Raw genomic sequence first — 22,523 nt, 5'->3', positions numbered from 1 at the left:
AATATTATAAAGTTGTTTAAGAATTTATTAATTTACTACATTTTTATTAAATTATTACTTTTCTTATACTTTGGGGAACTAAAGGTATTTTATAGATTTTCTTCCCTTCTGAAATCATGCTGAAAACTCCGCCCTCCCCTTTGAGCACACACACTGCACACCACAAGTTCCTCTTGGTCCACAGCCAGCCTGAGGCGCAATCCACAGGAAGCTCCAAAGGAGACAAACCAGAAACAGCAGTGAAAGGCAAGAGAGTAAGACAGAAGTGGGCTATGTGTGGTTCTCTGGTAGCTGCCAAGTGTCCTGGAAGGTCAAATATACACTGCTTGCACAATGCACACAACTTTTGCCACTCTGTCTTTTGCTCAACTTAAGCTGCTGTCAATTTGAAAACAAAACAAAACCAAAAAAAGCATAATTGTGGGTGATAGTAGTGAGGGTAGACTGAATTACTGCAACATATTACACAGACTCTAATAGGGAGGTCCTAGTTTAAGTGATATATCAATAATTGCTGCTTCTCCAATATGACTTTAGAAACAGAAGGGAAGGATTGAGAATCCTTGGAGTATCTTAAAAGGAGGCTGAAATATAAGTGTATAAAAACTGAAATAGGATAGTAACATAGATGGGGGGAATAAGGGAGAGAAGCCATGAACTGTGAGGGCAAAAGTCAATTCTCTGCATATTTTTCCAGTTCCACTCCAAAGTTTCAGTCCTTGGATTTTCAACTACTTTCCTTATGCAAATAGCTTTTTTTCATGAGCTCTTATTCTATTACCATAAATCTAATACATTGTCCCTTTCAATGCATATTGGCTTTGTCAGATTTCTGATATATTAGAGATTCCCAGCCTTTCCATTTGGAATCCACATGTCATTTCACCTACATCTTAAGTTTTCAGGTAGAACAGGTTTAAAAAAAAAAAAAAGGGTCAAGAACCAAATGCCAAGTAATAGCTGTTTAGAGTATGAAAAAAGCAGCTTGCAAAGGAGTCTGAAAGGAGAAAAGGAGAATAACCAAAGGAGAGTTAACCCTGCAAAAGGAGAAGTGATAAGTATATAGAGTCCTCAACAGTGTGAAAAGCTGAAGTCAAGAAAAATGAAGATTGAAAAAAAGAATATGAAAACTGGCGAAGTCACTAATGACTTTAGAAAAGCTCTCAATTGGGGTGGTTTCTGCCTGCCAAGGCATATGTTTCAACATCTGGAGATATGTCCAGGTGTCACAACTTGAGGGTTCTACTGGCATTTTATGGGGAGGGGTCAGGGATGCCATTAAACACCCTACAGTGTACAAGACAGCCCTCTCCCACCTCCCAACAAAGAACTATCCAGGACAAAATGTCAATAGTGTCCATGTTGAGAAACTACACATCACAAGAGCTAATAAAACATGAAATTGAGGACCCCGTGGGCAGCGAGGAAATGCATTTGGCAAGAGAAGGCTATTCTTTTAGAGAAGTTTGCCTTGTAGTGGAAAAGAGGGACAGGGAAGAGAACTTCAGGAGCAAGCAGGATATGGAAATGTTTACCTTTTGTTTATTTCCTTCAGGCTGGGAAACTTGGCAGTGTTGTAAACTGACAGCGGTGAAGAGATGGAGAAGAAACCAGAGAAGCAAGCATGAGGGACATACTGATGATGACTGTTCTTAAGGAGGTAAGGAGTTGAAATCAGGAAGACGAGTAGAAACCACTGCTTTGAAAGAATGCAGGGACACATACCCCTCTAAGATCAGAGGAAATGGGGGACTGATGGGAAAAAGACTAAGAGTGGGTGGCAAGAACAGGACAGTTGGAGGAGGGTGTTTAAAGCTTACACTTGGTGCCTGAGATAAGCAATTGGCCTGGGATCCATTTTCTCTGAGACAGAGTTCCAGGGAGTTTGCTTCCTGGAAAGATCTCCTTGTAAACACAGTAATGACTGACCTAATTAGCAAACAAACAAACCACAAAACTAAATGGTTTTTACTAGAGGGGAGTTTAAGTGAGACTGCTTATGAAAAATAAAGCTGGAACTTAGAGATTTATGGGATATGACTCCCTGGAAAATGTCTGTGTATGCTATCTAACTATTTGAGTATAAAGTAGAGATGTTTCATGAGGTCAAAGGGGAAAACTAGTTATAAGATAAATAAGTTATAAGATAGTTATAAGATAACTAGTTATAAGATATCTAGTTATAAGATATATATAAGATATATATAATATCTAGTTATAAGATAAATAAGTTCTGAGGATGTAGTGTACAGCATGGTGACTATAATTAAAAAGAAAAACAATGAGATGTTTCATATTGATTGGCTCTTTCTGTGTCAATGAGGTGATTCTATATATTTAACAATGCAAACTTTATCCAACAATCTGGGCCAGTGCCCACCAGATGCAGAAAGGAGCTGGGGAGCTGGACGGTATTCCAGATCTCTCCCTGCTTCACCTGCGTCTCTTGACAACTGATAAAAGCTCTGATTCATGTTGAGTTTCTCTGACAAAAAAAATTCTTTGTGTTTCTCACCGACACATACACTAATCATTGGGTAGTGTTGAAGACAACTAGCCAAGCATTAAAATCATAATTCTGTAAGGAAATTACAAACGTATACAATAAAGAGCCTAAGAGATGGAACAAAAAAAAGGTACTTGGGTTGTTTCCAGTTGAATGTAACAAGCTTAGAACAATAGAAGATATAAACAAAGGAGGAATTTCAGAGCAAACTTTTAGCACTAGAGTGAAATGATCACTGAATTAAATTATAAAAGTGATAAAATGACAGCTACTCTAAATTAGGAGTGACTAAACAAAAAGATCATCACATAGGAAAAGTGTGAAATGTATATGCATGATTCATTTGTAAATCACACTTTCTTATCCTGAATTGCAAATATGATGGTTTGTGAGATTATTATGTCTGTCTGTCTTGACTGTTAAGTTATTTGAAAAATATTAATATATTAAAATATTTATATCTTTTCTATAAACTGACTGTAATGTAAAATATAAGACATAATTCTACTACAATAATATACTTCTTGACCTTGGAAGTCAAATTTTGTTTGGCTTTTTTAATTTACTAAAATTAATTTAATATGTTGTATTTAGATTTCAAAATAATAGAATAACCCTAGGAAGAATATTTTTTTCTTTATTGTGTAACTAGAATAATGTAAAAACTTCAAATTCCAATGACTATTCCCTCAGAAAAGACAGTTGTTTTACTCAAGGTCAATTCTGTTACAGACTGTGCAGTGTTCAGATGGTCAGAGATTTGCCATGGATCCTGAATCAATAAATATTCTTTCTCACACTATGAAAGCTGTGTCAGCTCGTGGGGTTACCTAAACAAGGCATAAAATAGTTTGCATCTTACAGAAAATTGAGATGAACTGAACCAATTAAAAGTAAAACTGTCATCTTTGCATTCTAATCCCAAGAATAAAAGGTAAACAACCTTAATTTTCCAATTTCTTAATTTCAGAGGGGTATAAACTGTCTAACGGGTATCCTAGATATAGTGTGGTTAGAGAAAAAATCTTTAATTTTCTTCTACTATTGTCCATCTTAATTATTTCCTTGATAAATAATAATAAATAGAAATATATATTGTTCTTAATGAAGCTTTTAATATATTCTAGCATTGCTATTATTACAATGTGATTGCTTATTGCTATGGCCTGAATGTTTGTATTCCCCCAAAATTCATATGTTGAAATTCTAATCCCCAAAGATGATGGTATTAGAAGGGGGGACCTTTGGGAGGTGCTTAGGTCATGAGGGTGGACCCCCCCATGAATGGGATTAGTGCCTGCATAAAAGAAGCTCCAGAGAGATCCCTAACCCCTTCCACCAGGTGAGACACAGCAAGAAGATGCTGGCTACAAATCAGGAACCATGCTGCCACCTTGATCTTGGACTTCCCATCCCCCAGAACTGTGAGAAATAGATTTCTGTCATTTATAAGCTACCCAGTCTGTGATATTTTGTTATAGCAGCCTGAACAAACTAAGACATTTATAGTAAATTTTAATAATGTAATCACAGAGGGAAAAATTAGGTGCTATGGACATTTTCATGTGAACTGTTTGAAGAGAAATGGTAATAACTAGGATACTACACTTATTTACTTACAACTTTTCTTAAAGTCATTTAAGATGAAGTGAGTTAACTCTCTGAATAAGCTATTCATAGCATTGTGCACCAAACATACAAATTGTGACAGCTTCTAAACAAAAATGACTCATCCCAAAAGCTAGAATGAAAAAAAATGAATGGAATATTTTATCCAATTCTTCTTTTTTAAAGGCAATTCTGAATCTATAAGTTGATAAGAAATGGAGTTGGAGTAGATAAAATACACAGGGGATTTTTAAATATCACCTTATAGATATATTTGACTCAGAACTGACATTTTTTTAATGGGTTCTCCAATAATATCACAAACAATTGACTACGTCTTGTCTTCTTTGTATGGCCAGTCCATAAGTATTGTACTGATATGATCCTGGAAACCATTCTGTAAGGTCAATTATCCTAAAATGAATGATGCTTCTACTAGAACAATATCAAAGGTGGTATGGCCTTGATCAAGTGCTTAGCATCAAAAACCAGTTTTATCAAACAATGCATCACAGAAACATCTGTACATTTGTATAATAAGTTAAGATGTCAAAAATGTGCATAAGGACACCACACATAGTGATTGTTCTAAAGGCCTTAATTCATATCTATATCAACATATATCACAACCTAATTAGCAATTTTACCTTTAATTCACCCATATTTATTGTGCACCAGGCACTTTACTAAGTGCTATAAGAAATGCTAATATATACAAAAGTTCTTCCGTTTAAAAGACTGAATGAAATCTAATAAATGAAACATATCCAAATAACTAAGTGGTGAGTACCATACACATGATACACTTAGAAGAACATTGATAGGAAAACTATCATTAGCAACTAGAAAAATCAATAAAGGCATTATGGATTAGGGCTATTAGTCTAAAATTAATATACTACTTATCAACAGATGTAATTGCATGTTTAATGAGTGATACTTGTGATTTTCCTTCTTAAAATACATGAGGATTAAGGAGAATGATTTGTATGCCCCCATTTTCTTAAATACAGTAATGACTTCCTTTTCTCACTAAATGTCCTTGTAGCATGCAATGATATTAGCTTTAATTCCATTCACAATGTTACATCAAAAGCTGAGATCATTATTTTAACCCTCAAAAAGCCATTCACATTTTTATGTATTTGGAAGTCTTATTTAAGATTTCAGGATTCAGAGGAGAAGCTTCTTGAATCAGATCTTATAATCATCATCTTTCACTTGCTCTTAATTTTGAGCTTGAACAACAACTTTCATGCCACAAAATGAACGTGTGAAAGTGCATAGACCAAACAAGCCCAGGAGAGCTCTTTTGCCTAGCGGATGGTAGAGGCGGGATGTTTTGAAAGTGATTCTTTAGACATTAATTTTGTACTTTCTTCTTCACTGTCCCAGCGCCTCCCAGAGTTCCTGCTCAGCACTCGCAACGCCCTCAATGTTAGAAATTAGCCAAAAACGCTAGGGAGTTATGTATGTAATTAACAGTGTCAATCGAGCATGTGAGATAAAGTATAGGTAAATTAGGGATATGGGAGTTCATGTGCCCTTTTTTCATCCTTTTTTACTTTTGATATCAATGGTCACAATCCAAATCAAGCATGCCCCACCCATTCTGAATTTTAAGATGGTCAAAATGGTTAAATCTGGTGTATTGATAAGATTAGGTTAATATCTCCCAGCCTGGAACTCTAAAATTCTAAAGGGCTGTCTCTTTCATCTCTGCATCTTCAAAGTAGGTTCTAAATAGATATTTATGGAAAGAAACTGTGAATGAATTGATGAATGGATGAATGAATAAAGAAAACGCTAACAAAGGAGAAAACAGTAGGCCCCAGAAGAAAAGTGAATGCATAGTTAAGTGCTTGTCTATTTAGCATAGGGCTTAATTAGTCTTAATCAATTATTGTCAATAATATTTAAATTCTAGATTTCAACATATCAAAGAATTAAGATACAACATGAGCCACTGCTGATATGCAAGTAACTGTTTTTTTTCTCAAATATAAATCTGGTCTGTTCTTCTAGCGAAGAAGTCCTACAGCTCATGTTTTTACTATGCTATTCACAGTTTCTATACAAAGGCAACAGGATGCCGAACTGCAAATGAGAGGAATTACGCTGTCAGAGTAAAAGTGGCCATAAGTGAATTCTGTCAGAATCGCTCAGCACAGATAGTTCAGGGGAACTTTGTGGATGCATTTGCTGAGTAAGCTAAAGCTAACACAACTTTCCAAACCAGCTTTTTAATGTAATAAAAACAAGTATTTCCAAATGTAGTAATATTCCCAAACCGGGAGTCAAGTAAAGTTAATTTAGATATACATCTCAAGGCCTTTAAGTCAGGAAGAGAGCACATCTCAAACGACAAAACTTGTGGTTAGAATGAATCCTTCAGTGTCAAAGATGTTTTCCTCTTTCTGAACCACAATGACCAAGCTCAGTGTGAGGCATCAAATCAAATGACTTTATGCCCATCAAATGCCTGTAGACAACAGCGAGGGAGGAGGTAAGCAGGAAATCTCAGCTAATTAAAAGAACTGAGATACAATAAACTATTAGGGAATATCATAGTCATTAGTGCCCATGATACATATCTGGGTCTACATCATCCAGACACATGCAAGAGACTACTCCCTGGCCCCTTTTGTGGCAAGTTTGGGCCTGGTGATTAGATTTGCTCAACGGGAAATGAAGTGAGTCTCTCACAGGTAAAGCATTTATTACTGGGGTGTGGCCTCCAGAGATCTTTTACCACAGTGAAAGGCAGTGTTTTGCAACAGCTGCTGCTTCAACAGCCTGGATACAGAAGGAGGAGATATTGAATGGAACTCCAGCACCTTCCGCAATGAACACATAGCCAGAGCAAGAAATAAATCTATATTGTAAAGTCACTAAACTTTGGAGGTTGCCGGCTCTTATGTAGCCTGGCTCATCCTTCCTCATACACTCAGGCACTTTCCTTCCTCTAGTGATGCCAGGTGCTATATATTGTTTAACACATACAAATCTATCCTCAATTAATACTTTTTTAAGAGCGGGGTAATCTCATAAATATTTGGAGTTAGACTTCACTGTGTGAAGCAGCTGGAGAAACCAAGACAAATCCTTACATTTAATCATTTATACATCATAATCTGGAGGGAAAGTTCCTGGAAAGAAAGAGTCTACTTCTAGAAAAGTTGTTTTTAAATGTTTGGACCATCCTAAGGTAAGTATCAAGAAAGTTACTCAGAGGAAAATTAAGGGAAGTCTTTATTTAAAGCAGTTTGAAGATATATAATAAATTTGAATGCTCATCAAATTGTTATATATATACTGATTTCTTGTAATAAATTTAAGCAAAGTCCAATTTCTTCTGAGCCACTGATGTTCAAAGAGTTAATACATTCTGCCCTTTCACTTTTATACTGAAAAATCCCCAAGGCGTACAAAAACACTAGAATTGTAGTCTATCTCACCTGTCAGGGAATATTTTTGGTCATTCACAGGAACCCTCAGCATCTTAATAAACAGAGCCATACACCATTGGTAGAATTAAATCCTCATGACCTATATGAAATACTCTAGTTCCTTCTAAGTATAAATATCTTCTTTTGTGACAAAGTTCCTTTTTGGATGAGCTATCTCTCAGTAAAGACATTGATACCATTCATCAGCATATCGAGACATATTACCACATTTTAAATCCGGAATAAGTACTACATTTTGTTTATTTTTTGTATCCCTTACAGAGGGTTGTAGTCTAGACTTAGAGCAAGCATAGATTGCCTTAAATGTGTTAACTTCATTATACAGAAATAATGCAAGAAAAATGAAAAATTAATATTAAATCTATTACATTCCCCCCAAAGCATGTAGGATTTAAAGTTAGACAGTGAGTATCCAAATCTAAATCCTATTTCTGCCACTTACTATCTGTGTTTTCCGGCAAGTTGCTTATCTTCTTAGTGCCTTATTTTACTCTTTTGCAAAACGTGATCAGTAAAAGAATCACTCGGTTCATCATGTTGTGAGGATTGAATGTGATAATATATGAGGAGCATTAAGAGTAGTCCCTTGGTTCAAATAAGTATTAAAAATACATGTCATTACTATTGCTCTAAAAGAAAAGAATAACTGAACCATGAATGCATTGTTAAACACACATATTCACCTGAATTATTTTGGAAGAGGAATATAGAAAATGTGTGCATCTTCTCACACATAAAACTATCATTTCCGAAACATATGTCACTTGCTTCACATATAGCTAAAATTACCTAAAAATCCTAGCATTTCTTCCTTATATTGCTGAGCTAAATAATACATTGTATGCATGTTAAATTAACTATTACACTATAAATTAATTAAAGATCGAGATATTAGTTGCAAAGTCCTAAGGAAGAAGGTCATAAAGTAATTTTGATACATTTCGTGTGGAAATTCAAGGGTGTCAGTATTTATTTCAAAAAGTTTTACCTGTGAATCCAGTGAACATGTACAATAGTTTAACCAAGTTTCCGTCCAATCTCCCCTACCATGGCAATGGTGTAATCCTGCCATCTAGTGGACGATCTACATCACTGCAGGTATACTTTTTGAAAATTTATAAAAAGCCTCAAATAAATTAACAAAATCACATTTTTATATTTGACATTTAAAATTTTAAATCTTGAAAGTGTATCTGAGGAGAAGAATAATGATTTTGTGATGTTATGAGGAGAATTATATAAATGTAGTATGAAAAACACGAGATATAAAAAGAATAAGTAAAAGGCCCAGCTTTGGGCAAAGGTAATAAACAAGGCACACTTATTAATATAAATACATCTTTAAAAAGGAATAATAGAAATTTGGTGAAGAGAAATGTTTCATAATAATTCATTAGCCATAACTTTGAAATCTATTTTAACATGTTCTTGTATTCAGACAAAAAAAATCAATTGCAACAATAATATTTTCAATGCAAAGAACAGAAAGATGAAATATAATATAATGAAATATCTTTCTATATATGCAAATATAAATACACACATACATAGCCATTTTTTAGCATAAAAGAAACAAGAAACCCATTATCGTTTGCTGTTCTGTAGACGATTTGTCCAAGATTAAAATCTGGCCAAGCCTGACTTAATGGCTAGAACCTCTAACTTCAAACACAATGGTTTTGCTATCACTCAGTGTTGCCTCAGTAATTTAAGGCTTCTTCACACTGCAATTGTCAGAACTAGATGACCTAATATTTTCATTTGAAACATAACTGTCTAAGATATATAGATATAAGTGATTTAGCTTCAAGCATTTTTCACATATAAGTAGGTAGGTAGATAGATCCTTTTAAAGAAGCAGTGTTAAATACTAGAAAATCAAAGACACTGCTGAAAAAGGACACGTGAGAAAGGGAGCAAACTGAATCCAAAAGGCAAGCCCATCCCAATATTTGTGAGGCCTGAGGCCTCATGGACCTCCCGGGCTGCAGTCTACTCACATCTTTTCCCACCCTCGCTGTATCCTACACTGTGAGGGAGCTAATACAAGTACCTCTAAGACACCCCAGCTCACAAGTGCAAGCTCAGACCCCACCCTCCTATACATACCCCATTTCCACCCTCATCTGCAGGCTTCCGCAACTTGAACCAGGAATCTGGAATCTCGGTCACCTGGAATGTGTTAAAGTTTTGGATGGGCATATCACCTTGACCCTCAAGGATTCTCACCCTATATGAAGTGGGAACTATAGAAAGACAGGAAGAATAGGATCCACTAAAGCAGCAGTCCCCAACCTTTCTGGCACCAGGACCAGTTTCATGGAAGCCAATTTCTCCATGGACCGGGGGGCAGGGTGATGGTTCAGGTGGTAATGCAAGTGATGGGGAGCGATGCGGAGCGGCAGATGAAGCTTCCACTCACCCGCCACTCACCTCCTGCTGTGCGGCCCAGTTCCTAACAGGCCGCAGACCAGTACCGGTCCATGGCCCAGGGGTTGGGGACCCCTGCACTAAGGAGTCTAAGGGTGGTACTGGCATACGTGTGGTTTACAACAGGGCAGTTTTTAGGTGGCTAGAGATGGAGAAATGGTGTGAAATGATGTTGTCAGCTGTTGTCTTCATGATCAACATTTTTCTTAGACTGTATATCCCAGGGTCTTGCTCTAGGATGGAGAATGTCAAACCTTCCATGGAAGCAAGAAAGACAGGTTTTAAGGGTTGCTATCCTGGTGTGCTTCTATGTGTTTTGACCCATGAGTGTCTCAAGTGAAAACTTAGCCTCCCTGGCTTGTGATATCAACTATGCAAACCAATTTTTCCTTCAAAAGAAAGTCTCTTCGATAAGTGATGCTGGGAAAACTAGACAGCTACATGTAAAAGAATGAAATTAAAACATCCTCTAACACCATATACAAAAATAAACTCAAAATGGATTAAAGACCTAAATTTAACACCAGATACTGTAAAACTCCTAGGGGAAAACACAGGCAGAATACTCTTTGACATAAATCGCAGCAATATTTTTTTGGATCTGTCTCCTAGAACAATGGAAATAAAAGCAAAAATAAACAAATGGGACCTAATTAAACTTAAAAGCTTTTGGACAGCAAAGGAAACCATAAACAAAACAAAAAGACAATCTACGGACTGGGAGAAAATATTTGCATACGATAATACCAACAAGGGATTAATTTCCAAAATATACAAACAGCTCATATAGCTTAATATTAAAAAAAAAACCAATCAAATAATGGGCAGAAGACCTAAATAGATATTTCTCCAAAGAAGATATACAGATGGCCAACAGGCACATGAAAAGATGCTCAATATTACTAATTACTAGAGAAATGCAAATCAAAACCACAATGAGGTATCACCTCACACCAGTCAGAATGGCCAGCATTAAAAAGTCTACAAATAACAAACGCTGAAGAGGGTGTGGAGAAAAGGGAACCCTCCTACACTGTTGGTGGGAATGTAAGTCGGTGCAGCCACTATGGAAAACAGTATGGAGGTTCCTCAGAAAACTGAAAATAGAATTACCACATGATCCAGCAATCTGACTCCTGGGCATATATCCAGAGAAAACTCTAATTCAAAAAGATACATGCACCCCAATGTTCACAGCAGCACTATTTACAATAGCCAAGACATGGAAGCAACCTAAATATCCATCGACAGATGAATGAATAAAGAAGAGGTATATATATACACATATATATACATACATATACATATATATACGTGTGTATATATATACACATACATGTACACACAATGGGATATTACTCAGCCATAAAAAAAGAATGAAATAATGCCATTTGCAGCAAAATGGATGGACCTAGAGATTATCATATTAAGTGAAGTAAGTCAGATAGAGAAAAACAAATATCATATAATATCACTTATATGTGGAATCTAAATAAATGATACAAATGAACTTCTTTACAGAACAGAAATAGACTCACAGACATAGAAAACAAACTTATGGTTACCAAAGGGGATGGGGAGGAGATAAGTTAGGCCTTTGGGATTAATGTGTGTACACTACTATATATAAATCAGATAAGCAACAAGGACCTACTGTACAGCACAGGGAACTATATTCAATATCTTGTAATAACCTATAATGGAAAAGAATCTGAGAGAGTATATATACATATATTACTGAATCACCTTGCTGCACACCTGAAACTAACACAACATTGTAAATTAACTATATTTCAATTTCTTAAAAAAAGAAACACAACAACAAAAAATATGATGCTTCAATTTGCAAGGAGCATGAACTTGCCAGTAATATATGGGATTATTCTTCAGTCTGTTTTCATTGTGCAAGGGCATGAACTTGCCAGTAATAGATGGGATTATTTTATTATATGCAGGCATATGTATACACTTACCATGCTGTTCATTTTTGAAGATGATGAACCTGCTCTCTGCTTTCTTAGACTATTAACTTCTTCCACATTTCCATCTTTTGGTTTCAAAATCATCCTGCTGCCCCCTGCAGTTCCTTCTGACGAGGATCGCAGTCGCCTCTCTACAAATCTTCCTTCACGGTATGGACTGAGGCTACTGGCAAGAACTATTTAAAAAAGAAATAAATAAAAATTAATACAAATGCTTAAATGTAGTTTTTATAAATGCTCCATTGAAAGTAAATGGAAAACTCTTAGGGTCATTCAACAATTCTCAATCACAGAAAACTTTCTGAATTAGTAGTGGTCCTTTACTTAACTATATAATCACTTTGAAGCCTCTAAAACTTTCTAGTCATCCTTGGCTTCCTCACACCTCACATAAATCATATAAGCAAATCCTGTCCTCATTACCTTCAACTGTATACAGAATGTGATCACTTCTCACCACTTCCCGCACTAACTTCCTGGCACAAACTCCATCAGGGCTTGCCTTGATTACTGCAATACTTCCTAATAGCCTCCTGCCCCTGCCTACTCCCACCTGCCTCTCCCCAACCAACACACAGTCAATTTTCTACACGGTAACCAGAATGATACACTGAAAACATAAGTGAGATTGCTCACGATAGCTTCTCTAATCCTAAAGCTGATGTGTTTCCTGGTAGTGGGCTACCAGGTTCCGTGTGATATGACCCTACTCCCGACCCCCACACAGGGGGCTTCCCATTGCTCACCTGTTACAACTCTCTAACCTCATCTTCTACTGCTCTCCAGCCCTTGTTCACTCTGCTTAGGGCATACTGGAATTCTTGCTGTTTCTACAACATTGCAGGCATGCTCCAGCCCATACCCTTTGCACTGATATACTCCTCCCAAACAGCTGTATGGCTTACTCCCTAATTTTTGTTAATATGTTACTTTGAGTAATACCCCATTCACTGTACGTAAAAATGGAAACTAAAAACAAAGAACTATCAGAAAGAGAAATTAAGAAACTCATCCTTAAGATTCTCTTCCTCTAGAACCACCTCCAGTACCAAAATCTGTCAGTCACAGAAAAAGAATCAGTAGGAGACCTATATTAAGAAGATTTATTGCAAGGAATTGGCTTATGCATTTGTGGGGCTGGCTAGGCTGCGCCTTGAGGCATGCAGGATCTTAGTTCCCTGACCAGGGATCGAACCTGTGCCCCCTGCAGTGGCAGCACAGAGTCCTAACCACTGGACTGCCAGGGAATTTCCGAACACCTTTTCAAAAATTTGTGCAGATCCACCAGAAGGCAGACAGCAGAAGCAAGAAGAACTACAATCCTGCAGCCTGTGGAACAAAAACCACATTCAGAGAAAGACAGACAAGATGAAAAGGCAGAGGGCTATGTACCAGATGAAGGAACAGGATAAAACCCCAAAAACACAACTAAATGAAGTGGAGATAGGCAACCTTCCAGAAAAAGAATTCAGAATAATGATAGTGAAGATGATTCAGGACTGCGGAAAAAGAATGGAGGCAAAGGTCGAGAAAATGCAAGAAACAAAGACCTAGAAGAATTAAAGAACAAACAAACAGAGATGAACAATACAATAACTGAAATGAAAACTACACTAGAAGGAATCAATAGCACAATAACTGAGGCAGAAGAATGGATAAGTGACCTGGAAGACAGAAAGGTGGAATTCACTGCTGCGGAACAGAATAAAGAAAAAACAATGAAAAGAAATGAAGACAGCCTAAGAGACCTCTGGGACAATATTAAACGCAACAACATTCGCATTATAGGGGTCCCAGAAGGAGAAGAGAGAGAGAGAAGGGACCAGAGAAAATATTTGAAGAGATTATAGTCGAAAACTTCCCTAACCTGGGAAAGGAAATAGCCACCCAAGTCCAGGAAGCACAGTGAGTCCCATACAGGATAAACCCAAGGAGAAACACGCCGAGACACATAGTAATCAAATTGGCAAAAATTAAAAACAAAGAAAAATTATTGAAAGCAGCAAGGGAAAAATGACAAATAATATACAAGGGAACTCCCGTAAGGTTAACAGCTGATTTCTCAGCAGAAACTCTACAAGCCAGAAGGGAGTGGAAAGATATAGTTAAAGTGATGAAAGGGAAGAACCTACAACCAAGATTACTCTACCCGGCAAGGATCTCATCCAGATTCGATGGAGAAATCAAAAGCTTTACAGACAAGCAAAAGCTAAGAGAATTCAGCACCACCAAACCAGCTCTACAACAAACGCTAAAAGAACTTCTCTAAGTGGGAAACATAAGAAAAGCAAAGGACCTACAAAAACAAACCCAAAACAATTAAGAAAATGGTCATAGGAATATACATATAGATAATTACCTTAAACGTGAATGGATTAAATGCTCTAACCAAAAGACACAGGCTTGCTGAATGGATACAAAAACAAGATCCATATATATGCTGTCTACAAGAGACCCACTTCAGACCTAGGGACACATACAGATTGAAAGTGAGGGGATGGAAAAAGATATTCCATGCAAATGGAAATCAAAAGAAAGCTGGAGTAGCAATACTCATATCAGATAAAAGAGACTTTAAAATAAAGAATTTTACAAGAGACAAGGAAAGACACTACATAATGATCAAGGGATCAATCCAAGAAGAAGATATAACGATTATAAATATATATGCACCCAACATAGGAGCACCTCAATACATAAGGCAACTGCTAACAGCTATAAAAGAGGAAATTGACAGTTAACACAATCATAGTGGGGGACTTTAACACCTCACTTACACCAATGGACAGATCGTCCAAAATGAAAATAAATAAGGAAACAGAAGCTTTAAATGACACAATAGACCAGATAGATTCAACTGTTAATTATAGGACATTCCATCCAAAAACAGCAGATTACACTTTCTTCTCAAGTGTGCATGGAACATTCTCCAGGATAGATCACATCTTGGGTCACAAATCAAGCCTCAGTACATTTAAGAAAATTGAAATCATATCAAGCATCTTTTCTGACCACAGCACTATGAGATCACAGATGAATTACAGGGAAAAAAACGCAAAAAACACAAACACATGGAGGCTAAACAATACGTTACTAAATAATCAAGAGATTACTAAAGAAATCAAAGAGGAAATCAAAAAATACTTACAGACAAATGACAATGAAAACACGATGATCCAAAACCCATGGGATGCAGCAAAAGCAGTTCTAAGAGGGAAGTTTATAGCTATACAAGCCTACCTCAAAAAACAAGAAAAATCTCAAAAAAACAACCTAACCTTACACCTAAAGGAACTAGAGAAAGAACAAACAAAACCCAAAGTTAGCAGAAGGAAAGAAATCATAAAGATCAGAGCAGAAATAAATGAAATAGAAACAAAGAAAACAATAGGAAAGATCAATAAAACTAAAAGCTGGTTCTTTGAGAAGATAAACAAAATTGATAAACCATTAGCCAGACTCACCAAGAAAAGGAGGGAGAGGACTCAAATCAATAAAATCAGAAATGAAAAAGGAGAAGTTACAACAGACACCGCAGAAATACAAAGCCACCAAACAGACTACTACAAGCAACTCTATACCAATAAAGTGGACAACCTGGAAGAAATCGACAAATTCTTAGAAAGGTATAAATTTCCAAGACTGAACCAGGAAGAAATAGAAAATATGAACAGACCAATCACAAATAATGAAATTGAAACTGTGATTAATAATCTTCCAACAAACAAAAGTCCAGGATCAGATGGCTTCACAGGTGTATTCTAACAAACATTTAGAGAAGAGCTAACACCCATCCTTCTCAAACTCTTCCAAAAAATTGCAGAGAAAGGAACACTCCCACACTCATTCTATGAGGCCACCATCACTTGCATACCAAAACCAGACAAAGATACTACAAAAAAAGAAAATTACAGACCAATATCACTGATGAATATAGATGCAAAAATCCTCAACAAAATACTAGCAAACAGAATCCAACAACACATTAAAAGGATCATACACCATGATCAAGTGGGATTTATCCCAGGGATGCAAGGATTCTTCAATATATGCAAATCTATCAATGTGATACACCATGTTAACAAATTGAAGAATAAAAACCATATGATTGGGCTTCCCTGGTGGCGCAGTGGTTGAGAATCTGCCTGCCAATGCAGGGGACACAGGTTCGAGCCCTGCTCTGGGAGGATCCCACATGCCGCGGAGCAACCGGGCCCGTGAGCCACAATTACTGAGCCTGAGCGTCTGGAGCTTGTGCTCCACAACAAGAGAGGCTGCGATAGTGAGAGGCCCGCGCACCACGATGAAGAGTGGCCCCCGCTTGCCGCAGCTGGAGAGAGCCCTCGCACAGAAGCGAAGACCCAACACAACCATAAATAAATAAATAAATAAACCCCAAAAAAAGTTTAAAAAAAAAACAAACCATATGATTATCTCAATAGATGCAGAAAAAGCATTTGACAAAATTCAACATCCATTTATGATAAAAACTCTCCAGAAAATGGGCATAGAAGGAAACCTACCTCAACATAATAAAGGCCATATATGACAAACCCACAGCAAACATCATTCTCAGTGGTGAAAAACTGAAAGCGTTTCCTCTAAGATCAGGAACAAGACAAGGATGTCCACCCTCACCACTATTATTCAACATAGTTTTGGAAGTCCTAGGCACAGCAATCAGAGAAGAAAAAGAAATAAAAGGAATACAAATTGGAAAAGAAGAAGTAAAACTGTCACTGTTTGCAGATGACATGATACTATAAATAGAGAATCCTAAAAATGCCACCAGAAAACTACTAAAGCTAATCAATGAATTTGGTAAAGTTGCAGGATACAAAATTAATGCCCAGAAATCTCTTGCATTCCTATACACTAATGATGAAAAATCTGAAAGACAAATTAAGGGAACACTCCCATTTACCATTGCAACAAAAAGAAAAATATACCTAGGAATAAACCTACCTGGGGAGACAAAAGACCTGTATGCAGAAAACTATAAGACACTGATGAAAGGAATTAAAGATGATACCAACAGATCGAGAGATATACCATGTTCTTGGATTGGAAGAATCAATATTGTCAAAATGACTATACTACCCAAAGCAATCTACAGATTCAATGCAATCCCAATCAAATTACCACTGGCATTTTTTACAGAACTAGAATGAAAAATCTTAGAATTTGTGTGGAGACACAGAAGACCCTGAATAGCCAAAGCAGTCTTGAGGGAAAAAAACAGAGCTGGAGGAATCAGACTCCTTGACTTCAGACTATACTACAAAGCTACACTAATCAAGACAATATGGCACTGGCACAAAAACAGAAACACAGGTCAATGGAACAAGATAGAAAGCCCAAAGATAAACCCATGCACCTATGGTCAACTAATCTATGACAAAGGAGGCAAGGATATACAATGGAGAAAAGACAGTCTCTTCAATAAGTGGTGCTGGGAAAACTGGACAGCTACATGTAAAAGAATGAAATTAGAACTCTCCCTAACACCATATATAAAAATAAACTCAAAATGGTTTCAAGACTTAAATGTAAGACTGGACACTATAAAACTCTTAGAGGAAAACATAGGAAGAACACTCTTTGACATAAATCACAGCAAGATCTTTTTTGATCCACCTCCTAGAGAAAGGGAAATAAAAACAAAAATAAACAAATGGGACAAGGAGCACCTCAATACATAAGGCAACTGCTAACAGCTATAAAAGAGGAAATCAACAGGTACAAAAATAAACAAATGGGACCTAATGAAACTTCAAAGCTTTTGCACAGCAAAGGAAACCATAAACAAGACGAAAAGACAACCCTCAGAACGGGAGAAAATATTTGCAAACGAATCACTAGACAAAAGATTAATCTACAAAATATATAAACAGTTCATGCAGCTCAATATTAAAAAAACAAACAGCTGAATCAAAAAATGGGCAGAAGACCTAAATAGACATCTCTCCAAAGAAGACATACAGATGGCCAAGAGGCACATGAAAATCTGCTCAACATCACTAATTATTAGAGAAATGCAAATCAAAACTACAGTGAGGTATCACCTCACCGGTAGAATGGGCATCATCAGAAAATACAAACAAGAAATGCTGGAGAGGGTGTGGAGAAAAGGGAACCCTCCTGTACTGTTGGTGGGAATGTAAACTGATATAGCCAGTATGGAGAACTGTTTGGAAGTTCCTTAAAAAACTAAAAATAGAATTACCACATGACCCAGCAATCCCACTACCGGGCATATACCCCGAGAAAACCTTAATTCAAAAAGACACATGCACCCCAATGTTCATTGCAGCACTATTTACAATAGCCAGGTCATGGAAGCAACGTAAATGCCCAACGACAGACGAATGGATAAAGAAGATGTGGTACATATATACAACAGAATATTACTCAGCCATAAAAAGGAACTAAATTGGGTCATTTGTAGAGACGTGGATGCATCTAGAGACTGTCATACAGAGTGAAGTAAGTCAGAAAGAGAAAAACAAATATCGTATATTAACGCATGTATGTGGAACCTAGAGAAATGGTACAGATGAACCGGTTTGCAGGGCAGAAGTTGAGACACAGATGTAGAGAACAAAAGTATGGACACCAAGGGGTGAAAGCCGTGGGGGGGTGGGGATGGTGGTGTGATGAACTGGGCAATTGGGATTGACATGTATACACTGATGTGTATAAAATTTATGACTAATAAGAACCTGCTGTATAAAAAAAATAATAATAAAATTCAAAAATCTAAAAAAAAGAAAGAGAAATTAAGAAAACAATCCCATCTATAGTTGCATCAAAAAGAATAAAATACATAGGAATAAATTTAATCCAGGAGGTGAAAAATATATACACTGAAAACTATAAGAGACATTGATGAAAGAAAACGAAGAAAATAAAAATAAAGTGATATTCCATGTTCATGAATTGGAAGGCTTAATATTGTTAAAATGTTCATACTACTCAAAGGGATCTACAGATTCAATGCAATTCCTATCAAAATTACAATGACATTTTTCACAGAAATAGAAAAAAGAAATCCTAAAATTTGTACAGAACCAAAGAGTACCCCAAATAGCCGAAGTAATCTTGATAGAGAAGAACAAAGCTGGAGGCATTGCACTTCCTGATTTCAAACTATATTACAAAGCTACAGTAATCAAAACAGTATGGTACTGGTGTAAAAATAGACACATAGATCAATGGAACAGAAGAGACAGCCAAGAAATAAACCCAAACAAATGTGGCAATTAATTTTTGACAAAGAACCCAAGAATATATAATGGGCAAAAGATAGCCTCTTCAATAGACAGTGTTGGAAAATGGACAGTCACATGCGAAAGGATGAAACTGGGACCTTATCTTATACCACACACAAAAATCAACTAAAATTGATTAATGACTTGAAAGTTAAGACCAAAAACTGTAAACCTCCTAGAAGTAAACATGGGGATAAGCTCTTTGACATTCATCTTGATAATGATTTTTTGGATTTGATATCAAGAGCAAAAGAAATAAAAGCAAAAATAAACAAGTAGGACTACTTCAAACTAAAAAGTTTCTGCACAGAAAACAATAAAAAAAAAAAGAAAGAAAGAAAGAAAGAAATATAAGACAACCAATTGGACCAACTGGATGGGAGAAAATATTTGCAGGTCACATAACCTATATGGGGTTAATATCCAAAATATACACAAAATTCATACAACTCAATAGCAAAAAAAAAAAAAAAATTAAAATGGGCAAAGGACCTAAGTAAACATTTTTCCAAATAAGACATACAAATGGCTAACAGGTACATGAAAAGGAGCTCAACATCCCTAATTATCTGGGAAATGCAAATCAAAACCACAATGAGATATCACCTCACTTTTGTTAGGATGGCCATTATCAAAAAGTCAAAAGACAACAAATGTTTTTGAGCATATGGAAAAAAGGGAACCCTTGTGCACTGCTGATGAGAATGTAAACTGGTGCAGCCTCTATGGAAAATATTATGGAGGTTCTTCAAGAAATTAAAAATAGAGCTACTATATGATCCAGCAATCTTCTGGTAATATACCCAAAAGCAGCAAAATCACTATCTCAAAGACATATCTGTACTCCCATGTTCACAGCAGCATTATTCACAAGAGCAGAGGTTTGGAAACATCCTAAGTATGAGAAAAGAGGAATGGATAAAGAAAATGCAGTATCTACATACAATGGAATATTATTCAGCCTTAAAAAAGAAGGAAATCCTGTCATTTGTGACAACATGGATGAATCTTCAAGATATGCTAAGTGAAATAAGCCAGACAGAGAAAGACCAATACTGCATGGTATCACTTATATGTGGAATCTTTTTTAGAAAGCTGTACTCATAGAAACAGAGAGTAGAAAAGTGGTTGCCTTGGTAAAAGGGTACAAACTTTCAGTTATAAGATAAGTAAGATCTGAGGATCTAGTGTATAACAAGGTGACTATAGTTGATAACACTGTATTGTATAAGTGAAATTTGCTAAGAGTAGAACTTAAATTTCTCAAAAACAAAAACCAAAAAGGTAAGTATGTGACGTGATGGATGTATTAACTAACTTGATTGGGGGGGGGGAATCCTTTCACAATGTAACATATATCAAATCATCACTTTGTTCACTTTAAATATACAATTTAATTTGCCAATTATACCTGAATAAAGTTAAAAAAATGCAAACTACAATCACACACCCCCACTTCCTAATCCTCTTTTCTGCTTTAAACTCATCCTCAGCAGTTATTACCATCTGACATTTATTTATTTGTATATTAATTGTCTGAGTATTCCCAGTAGAAAGTAAGCTTTATGAAGGAAGGAATTAATTCATTTTGTTCATTGCTATACCCTTAGTGCTTAAAACAGTACCAAAACAATATTTGTTGAATGAATATATGAATGAATTAAACTGTTCTGTTTGGGCTCATCTATGGGTTTAAAGACTCTTGGCTAGAACCTATTAAGCCAACATATGGCAGTTTTTTCAGTAACTTTTTAAGCTAATGAGTAAAAGTTAAATTGCCAGAGAGGTCAAAATTCCATTAATAATTCTGATATGAATGTACACCCAGCACATTCAGATGTATATTAAATACTAGCTTAAACTTATTTCATAATAAATACAGAATAAATTTAGTATTATGGAATTTGGCAACTCTTTCTTACATAAAATACATTTGTCTAAATGGCTTTAAAATCTTTAAACTTCTAAATTATAAAATCCTTATGAATAGCAGATGAATATCTCCTATTGATGAAAATGAAGAATAGTATGCAACCAACTTTTCCTTTTTGATATGACCAGCTTATTTGCCTGTCTCTTTCTATTTTACAAGTTGTAGATACTATGAATTATCACCTAATGTCCAGGAACAGGCATCATGGTGTCAAATTCAGTGAAATTAATGTGTTAAATGGCTTGCAATTAGAGTTTGACATTGAGGCAAGTCACCATTTCTAACTAAGAATTAGATATAATCAAAATAATTATACTTTTACCTTTTTTGGGTGCAATTTTCTAAAAAACTGCCTACATTCTAATCTGAGGTCCACCGTTTGCTAACAATGTGATTTCATGAAGTTATTTAACTTAATCCTAAACCTTAGTCATTAATAACTTCCACATAAATCTTTGGTTAGTACTAAATAAAACAGTGCATGCAAATTGCTTAGCATATCTTTGGGCACATAGTATCATCATCATTATCATTCTTATAATTATACTATAGTTAAAGAATTAAGCAGGTATAACTAAATCCCAAAATACAAGCAAGGCTACCAAGACAAAAAATGAAAAAAGTAGGCAGATGTGTAAAAGTGATTTTTTATCAAATGTGAAAAAATATGAAGACAGTTGGAAAATTAAGTCATGCATTTAAAACTGTAAAATTGCTACATTCATGGAGAGACTAGTTAGGTAAGACAGATAAACTTATGATTCTTGACATTATATAATATATAATTTCACTGATTACAAATTTTATTTAATATTTTAGTATTATTCTTAATGTTTTGGAAAGAGCCTGGGTCATGACATGTAGTACAACCTAGTCATTAAGAGCCTGAAATTTGGATTGAGATAGTTGTAATTTGGCTGTGCTACTTACCATCTGTCTAATCCCTTGGTCTCAGTTTTCTCATGTATAAAATGGGGAACATACTAGTGTCTACCTCACAGGAATTGTATCCTAAACAATTACTTATGAACTTTGTGACTTTGGACACATTACTTAACCTGTCTGTGCTCCAATCATCATGCCTATAGAATGAGTTAGAATAATAGTAGTGATTTCCATCACTTCCAGATTCAATAAATTAATGTATCCAAAGGGCACAGAACAGTAAATGGGACATATTGTTGGGAGAACTATTAGTGTTAGTAGTAGTAGTAAAAGTGGCAGCAGTGGTAGTAGGAATCACACAGTACAGAAAGAAGAATAAAAAATGTCAAATACAGCCAGTAGGTATTATATATTCAACAATTCTCTTGAACTGAATTT

The 22,523-nt window shown here is 35.9% G+C and overlaps 1 protein-coding gene and 1 non-coding gene across 5 annotated transcripts in view; both read right to left on the bottom strand.

Annotated features, from left to right (window-relative positions):
• The window catches only part of CCSER1 (coiled-coil serine rich protein 1), a 1,332,111-nt gene that overhangs the window by 1,156,335 nt on the left and 153,253 nt on the right, over positions 1–22,523 (bottom strand). For all 4 annotated transcript variants that reach the window (XM_057546975.1, XM_057546973.1, XM_057546976.1 and 1 more), the window contains exon 3: positions 11,988–12,172. In XM_057546975.1, the coding sequence (XP_057402958.1) occupies positions 11,988–12,172 (185 nt within the window). The remainder of the gene's footprint in view (positions 1–11,987; positions 12,173–22,523) is intronic.
• Positions 13,171–13,243, bottom strand: TRNAG-GCC (transfer RNA glycine (anticodon GCC)). Its single transcript has one exon. It is a non-coding gene; the product is annotated as a tRNA-Gly (tRNA).

This window comes from Balaenoptera acutorostrata, chromosome 5, assembly GCF_949987535.1.
Source record: "Balaenoptera acutorostrata chromosome 5, mBalAcu1.1, whole genome shotgun sequence".
Classification (NCBI taxonomy): Eukaryota; Metazoa; Chordata; class Mammalia; order Artiodactyla; family Balaenopteridae; genus Balaenoptera; species Balaenoptera acutorostrata.
Note: the sequence above shows the minus strand (reverse complement) of the source record. Positions and strands in the feature narration are given on the sequence as shown.